Source organism: Octodon degus, unplaced genomic scaffold (assembly GCF_000260255.1).
Source record: "Octodon degus isolate 3935 unplaced genomic scaffold, OctDeg1.0 scaffold00011, whole genome shotgun sequence".
Classification (NCBI taxonomy): Eukaryota; Metazoa; Chordata; class Mammalia; order Rodentia; family Octodontidae; genus Octodon; species Octodon degus.
In genome coordinates, this window is record NW_004524587.1 from 3,933,578 (window position 1) to 3,940,535 (window position 6,958).

A 6,958-nucleotide genomic window follows, 5' to 3' on the forward strand; every position below is an offset into this window, starting at 1 on the left:
AATGAATAGAAAGATTTGTTCTTTTTTGGTTGAATTGTTTTTTAGGGGAGGTTTATTTTTTGTTTATGGTGCCAAGGACTGAACCCAGGACTTCCAGCTTGTTAGGCAAGCATTCTACCACTGAGCCAAATCCCTAGCCCTGAAAGATTTGTTCTAATAGTGTTCGTAAACAGGATATCATGTCTGCATCTTGTACAATGAATAACCACTAAGACAACAATATGCAATGTATCAATTATTGAAACTGTCCTACTAATCGGATTTGAAACTGTCTCATTGCTATTTGTTTCTCAATAAAATTATGTAAAAAAGAAAAAAAAATTACCCCAAGCCCCGATACATCAAATATATAAAAAGTTTATATCTACCTATTATTATGGGATAAGGTTACTTTTCTATTGAGTTTGACCATGACAAAAATAATCAGACAACCTGAAACTGAGTGACATCCTGAAAAGTACCTGACCAATACACCTCAAAACTTTCAGTATCCTGAGAACAAGTGAAATCCAGGAAGCTGTAAGATGAGAGGATGAAGAAGACGTGACAAGCGGAGAAAAGTCAATGGAAATTGAATGTTAATGAACTAAACGGAAAGCATCTCTAGGGTTCCATGGTACCCAGTTTGAAAACTGATGACGTAGTTTAACCCTTTGGTTTCTGGATGGTGAAAGAGGGCTTTGCCCGAGGCTGCTGAGCTCACAAGCGGCAGAGGCCACACAAGGCCCAGTTCCTGGCTTTCTGTGCAGGATACTTCAGGGTTTGGTCTGGAGAAATATAGAACCCTGAAAACAGCAGACACCTGGATTTCTCCTGAGAGTCTATGGGACGCTTACTTCAATCAGAGAGGGCACCAGGCAGCAGATGACCTCCACTTGATGGGGGAGCAGCCCCACTTCCTCCTGGGCTTCCCGCAGTGCGGTGGCCACGTCATCCCTGTCTGTGGGTTCCCTTCTCCCTCCAGGGAAACAAACTTCTCCAGGCGCCCTTCTCAGCTAGACATCAAGAGAACAGAGAAATGATGCATGTTACAAATTTTGAACCATTTATTCCCTCAACAAATATTTACTATACTGTTGCTATGTGCCAGAGACTGTACTTAACTTGATAGTATGAAGCAATAAAAAAGACATAATTTTTTAGGGGAGAGGCGCAGTGCAGCACACCTGTAATCCTACTTATGTAGGGGACTGAGGCAGGAGGCTCACAAGCTTGGGTATAGCTGGGTAACTCAGAGACCCTTTTTCAAAATAAAGTTTAAAAAGAGGGCCAAGGATGTAGCTCAACAATAGTGTGCTTGCCTTGCATATACAAGGCCATGGATTCAAGCCTTAGCATTGAAAACATTTTTAAGAAATGAAAAAGATTTTCCTTGATTCATATTTTTAAAGTAAGCTTTGATAATCATCCCCCCTCCCAACTTTTCTCTGTGTGTCCCCAGGAGGTTCTATATGTTCACCCACAAATTAACTTCAAGGGGAGAAACAAAAGTAAAATAAAGGATAATATAAATGGTAATCTTTCAAATAGATCATTTTATTGAGCATTTTATTGAGCGCTTACCATGTCTGGGAATGCTGTTTTACAAAGATTTTTTTCCCCCTCTGAGTCCTCTGAACAGACCTATAATCTACTCTTTTCTAAAGTATTTTATTTGATAAGATGAAATTAACATCTCATTAACCATTTTAAAGTGAACAACTCAGTAATATGTCGTACATTCACATGTGGTCCACCCCTGCTACCTAGTTCTAGAAAATTCCATGACCCAATAAGGACAGCTGTATCCCCTAAGCAGTTAATCATCACCAACCTACCACCCTTGCTTTCTATTTCTATCCATGTCCCTAGGTTGCACATTCAATATACCCTAAATGGGATCACTGGCATGACATGACCTCTTGTGTCTTTCACATTGCACCAATGTTTTTGGAAATTCTTCCAGATTGTGCTTCATTCATTTCATGGCAGAAGAGTTTTCCAATGTTTATGTATATCAAAATTTGTCTATTCACCCATTCAATGATAAGCATATAAGCTACTATTATCCTAATATTATTTCCATTTTCACACAAGGGAGCTAGAGCTCAAATAGGTTAGAAAGTTTCATGAGGATCACACAACGGGTTGGCATGTAAGTCAGTGCTTAATTCTAAAGCTTGCAGTCCTAAGCAGCACACCACATATTAAGAGATGACTGAACCACAAAGATATGGTCCCTGCAGCCATCAGCATTGACCAGTGTCAGCCTTTCCATGTATCTTTGCAAGCAAAGGGAGAAGGGTTTCTCTTTTCCACCCATATTCTTGGTCCATTTCTTCCTGACTTAAGGAGAATATTAGGAGAGTCCTAAGCATTTCTCTATTCTTATGTTTCTAAAGCTATTTTTGTCTTCTAGCCAGAGCAGATGTAGAAAGGCACAACTCCTACCTCCTCAGCAAACTGCCCCTCATTCCTTTGAGTCCACCCCTGGGTACCAACTGTTCTTTCCACTGACCTGTCATGGAGGCCTCAGCTAAGCAAGACTCTTGGATCTTGCAATGTGTGTGGCCAACATTTATATGCTGAAATCCATACCACCAAGGTGATGATTTTGTGCAGTAGGGCCCTTGAGGTTGTCTTAGTTATTTTTTGCTGAGACAAAATATCTGATATGCACAAACTTAAGGAGGAAACGGTTGGCCTCCACTTTATAGACGTTTCAGTCCCCACTTGGCTGGCTCCAAGGCAGAGTGGCATGGCACAGGGGAAACAGTCAGTGGTGGAGCACACAGGAAGCAGCAAGGCAGTGGGGCAAGTCTTCCTTTCCCTTTTAGTCCATCCAGGCTAGAAGCCATTTACGTGGTGCCACCCGCACCCAGGGTGGGCCTTCCAATTATCTACACCTAGAACTGGGCTAAACCAATCAATGGGCTAATTCAGCACCATACACACTTAATCCCTGTGTCACATTTCCTAAATCCAACCAGCTCCAGAAAGCCTCACATGAGCCTTTAGGGTGACATCCAGACAGAAGCCACCACAGGAGCTGACTAGGTCGTGGGCAGAGCCCTCCTCAGAGCCCTAATGAAAGAGGGCTAAGGCCTTAGGCCTTCCAGCCTGTAAGGACACATTGGAAAATGGCCTCTCTTTGAGGAAGTAAGACTTCAGTAGACACTTAATTATATCTGGACTTCTCAGTCACTAGAGCCACGAGAAATAGATTTGTTACTTATAAGCCACCTCATCTAAGGCATTTTGTTACAGCAGCTTGAAGAAATCTAAGTGGCATAAGCAGCAACTGCCTGGCAAGCGCAAGGTCCTGAGCTCAATCCTGAGTACAAAATACGAATAATTTTTTTGGGGGGGTGCATTATAGATTTTAAAAACCTATGTGAGCACAGCATGTTTTGTTCTGTGCTGCCTTTATGGTTCTGGAGATTAACACAGGGCTTCACCATGCCGGGCAAGTGCTCTACAGTCCTGGGAAAGATTAAAAAAGAAATCTGAAAGTTCCTCTCTGCTAAGTCAGAAGCACACAGGAATTACTACCATAGCTACATTCTCCTATCGGTGGTGTCAAGACCGAGAGGCATGGAAGGCTGATGGGTGTGTTTCTAGGTCGCGAATATGCTCCACCCACTACAAGTGTGTCTCTCACAATGAATAAGAAGTAGGCCTGCCGCCTGGGCACTGTGGGGCATGCGTGTAATGAGACAGGAGGGCTGCAAAGTGGAGCCCAGACCCGGCAACGTAAAGAGCGTGAGATTTATCTAGGTATGTAAGAAGGATGCTTTGGACAACTGTACTGTGCATTTTTGCTGGTCTATGAAAAGGAGCAGCTAACACTTAATTTGTTTTGTCTCCTTTTTCCAATTGTTTGTACTTTTTCTCTTCTTTTTTTGTTTTGTTTTGTTTTGTGGAACCGGGGATTGAACTCAGGCCTTTGCGCTTGCCAGGGAAGTGCTTATTCTACTGAGCCATCTCCCAAGTCCCTTCTCTTCTTCTTATACATTTCTTTCTTTTGTTCTTTCTGCTTCCCATTTTACATGCATATATCTGGCAATATGAATAACTGGTTGGAAGACAACACTATGTATTACAACAAATAATGTAAATTCATATTACTTTGTTAAATGAAATTCTGTATCACTTCTAATTTTTTTCTGTTTTAATTCTAAGTAAACAATAAATAAATAAAGAGCTTAGTGAAATTCTGTCTCTCTCTCTCTCTTTTTTTTTTTGAATAAAGAAGGGGATTCTGGGGTTGTACCTCAGTGTAAACCAATGAGTCTAATGCCCAGTACTGAGAAACAAAGAAAGAGAATTATTATTAATGGTCACGTATAAAAAAGTATTTTGTCATTAGCACATTCAACTCCAAGGCAGTGGTAATACGCACATCTACAGAAATCAATATCCATTCTAAAGCAAGGGTGAAGATTTATACTACAACATTTATATTGATAAATGATGCTGTTACCCAAACAAATTTATATTAGTCACCCCTAAAGTCCATTACCACACCAAAAGTTGAACATATACCAAGTAAGATCTGGCTTTATCATCTCCAGTATTATATAAAATATATGGATCTGACTTAAAAATATACATTGAGGGCCGGGGAGATGGCTCAGTAGAGTAAGTGCTTGCCTGGCAAACACAAGGGCCTAAGTTCAATCCCCATTTCTGCTAAAAAAAAAAAAAATGTATGTTGAAAGCTGGGCATGGTTGTACATGCCTGTATTCCCAGCACTTGGGAGGCTGAGGCAGGAGGACTGCTGAGAGATTAAGGTCAGCTAGGTTGTCTAGTCAGTTCAAGGTCAGTTTATACCTATTCCAGTTAATAAGAAATAAAGACCATTATGGACTCAGAAGAATTCCACTCTTGAGAAAATGCTGCATTGTTTTGGTATAAAAGATGCTTTTCTAAAACTGAATCTTCACAAACTTCCAGTGTTAGAAAAAAAAATTCTAATTACAAAAGCTGATACTATTTTTTCTTCTGTATAAAATTACTGAGGTTGAAACCCACTGCACAGAACAGTTCCCTAAACCCAGCGCTCTGCAGCTAAAAGATCACAGCACCACAGTTAAGCGACTCGGGCCTAAAAGTACTTCAAATTACTGGTAAGTTAAATTCCTTATCTTCATTCTGAAACTCCCCACCCCCCAAAATGCTGCACCATCCTGTGACTCCTTGTACCCCTCCAGGACCACAGTGTGAAAGTCCATTTGAGAAGTGTCCTCAAACCATATGCAGGAGACAACAATTTCACTCAGTCTTCCAAGGTCCCAAGAGATGGTGGCAAAAGCCTCCTGTCACCTACCTTCTCAGACCGGACGGTGAAGAGCAGGTGGAGCTTTCCTTCTCTAGCCACCAGTGGTACGAGCACCGAGTATTTGTGATTCGACAAGTGAGAATATTTGGCACCAACATCGAGCTTTCTCAAGCGGGCTTTTGCGTCCTCAATCACACTGCAAACCAACCACACATTGTGATAACCACAGCTACAGCATAAGCTCCCAGTCCCGCTTGTATTTCTGCCTTTTCTGCATCTTGGGGCTTAAGATGTAGAAATTTCTGAGCCTCAGCATATCTTTGAATAGCATGGCAGAAGTAAGAGTACTTCAATAGCTTGGTTGGAGACCACCTCGACAGAGGCCCCAAACTGCTAAACATTATTTATTTCTTAACATATTTCGTTCTTGCAGGGTCTCACTATGCAGCTCAGACTCGTGGTGATCCTCCTGCTTTCAGCCTCCTCAGTGCTCGGATTACTGGCATGTGCCACTATGTCCAGACTCTGGCCAGCTCAGCCCACGCTGGGGGCGGAGCTGGCATGGCACGTGGCCCCAAGAATTGAACTGTGGCCCCTGCACTTGCTTAAGCAGGCGCTTTAGTCCGCTGAGCTATCTTGTCGGCCCCCTAAACATAATTTAGCAGGAGATGTGCTCAAAATATGGTGAATGTCTAAATTGAAGAAACCATTACAGTAAAAGACACACTGTCATTAATCCCCATTATGCCTTGTGCCTAGATGTCCCCCCAAGGACACATTTGGTCCTTGGTGGGACTTTCCAGAGGTGGCTGGGTCCAGTGGGTGGCACTGAGATTAAGTGTGTACGTGGGTTCATGGGCACATGATCACCCATTAGTCCACTGACTGGTATGGCGTAGCTCTGCATGTGGGTGACGGGAAGGCCCTTCCCGGGTGTGTGAGCTGAGCTAAGCGTGTGTGGCCTGGACGGAACAGAGGGGACAGAGGGGGGCGGCTACTGCTGCTGCTTCACCGCCTTCTGCTGCCATAAGCTGTTTCTCCTCTGTGATGCCCTCTGCGATGCCACTCGGGCTTGGAGCCAGCCAACTATGGACTGAAACCACCACAAACTATGAGCCAAAATAAGCTTTTCCTCTTTTAACTTGAGGCACTAGGGATTTTGGCTCAACAATGGGAAAAGTCACTAAGTAACTAAGATGTCCCCTCAGCACATTCACCTGCTCTTCAAATACACTTATGCCAACTTTTTTTTTTTTTTTTTTTTTTTTTTTGCCAACCTCTGAAGCTGTTCTGGAAGTGCTCTTTCCTAAGTATGTTTACCAAATGTGATTAAAAGAAATTGCTGTGAACGCTGCTGCTGGGCGCCATGCAACAGAGGTAGGGTTGTAAATACCATATGGCACGTCCTCATCCATCTTACTCAGCAGATCTGGCACCAAGTAACTTCCCTCAAAGGCCTAAGTGACCACAAAAAGTAAAACATTTTGAATTGATGTATTAAGATAGTTACACAGTACAACTAGAGACCCTCAGGGAAGAGGACTTCCGGAACTGCTTCAGAGAGCAGAAAGAATGATGGGTGTGTTCTGAACAAGGAGGAGGATTTTAAGGTGGATTAATATCAATATGGGTTGGGGAGATAGCTTAGTGGCACAAGCGTCTGCCAGGCAAGCACAAGGTCCTGAGTTCAATCCCCA

General features: G+C 42.7%; 1 protein-coding gene across 2 annotated transcripts in view; it reads right to left on the reverse strand.

Annotated features, from left to right (window-relative positions):
• Positions 1-6,958, reverse strand: part of Nudt7 (nudix hydrolase 7) — a 12,567-nt gene that overhangs the window by 4,056 nt on the left and 1,553 nt on the right. The window contains exons 2-3 of one of the 2 annotated variants that reach the window (XM_012513502.2): positions 5,310-5,457; positions 837-995 (exon numbers count right to left, since the gene is read on the reverse strand). In XM_012513502.2, coding sequence (XP_012368956.2) covers positions 837-995; positions 5,310-5,457 — 307 coding nt within the window. The remainder of the gene's footprint in view (positions 1-836; positions 996-5,309; positions 5,458-6,958) is intronic. The other variant, XM_023709135.1, reaches the window with a different exon arrangement.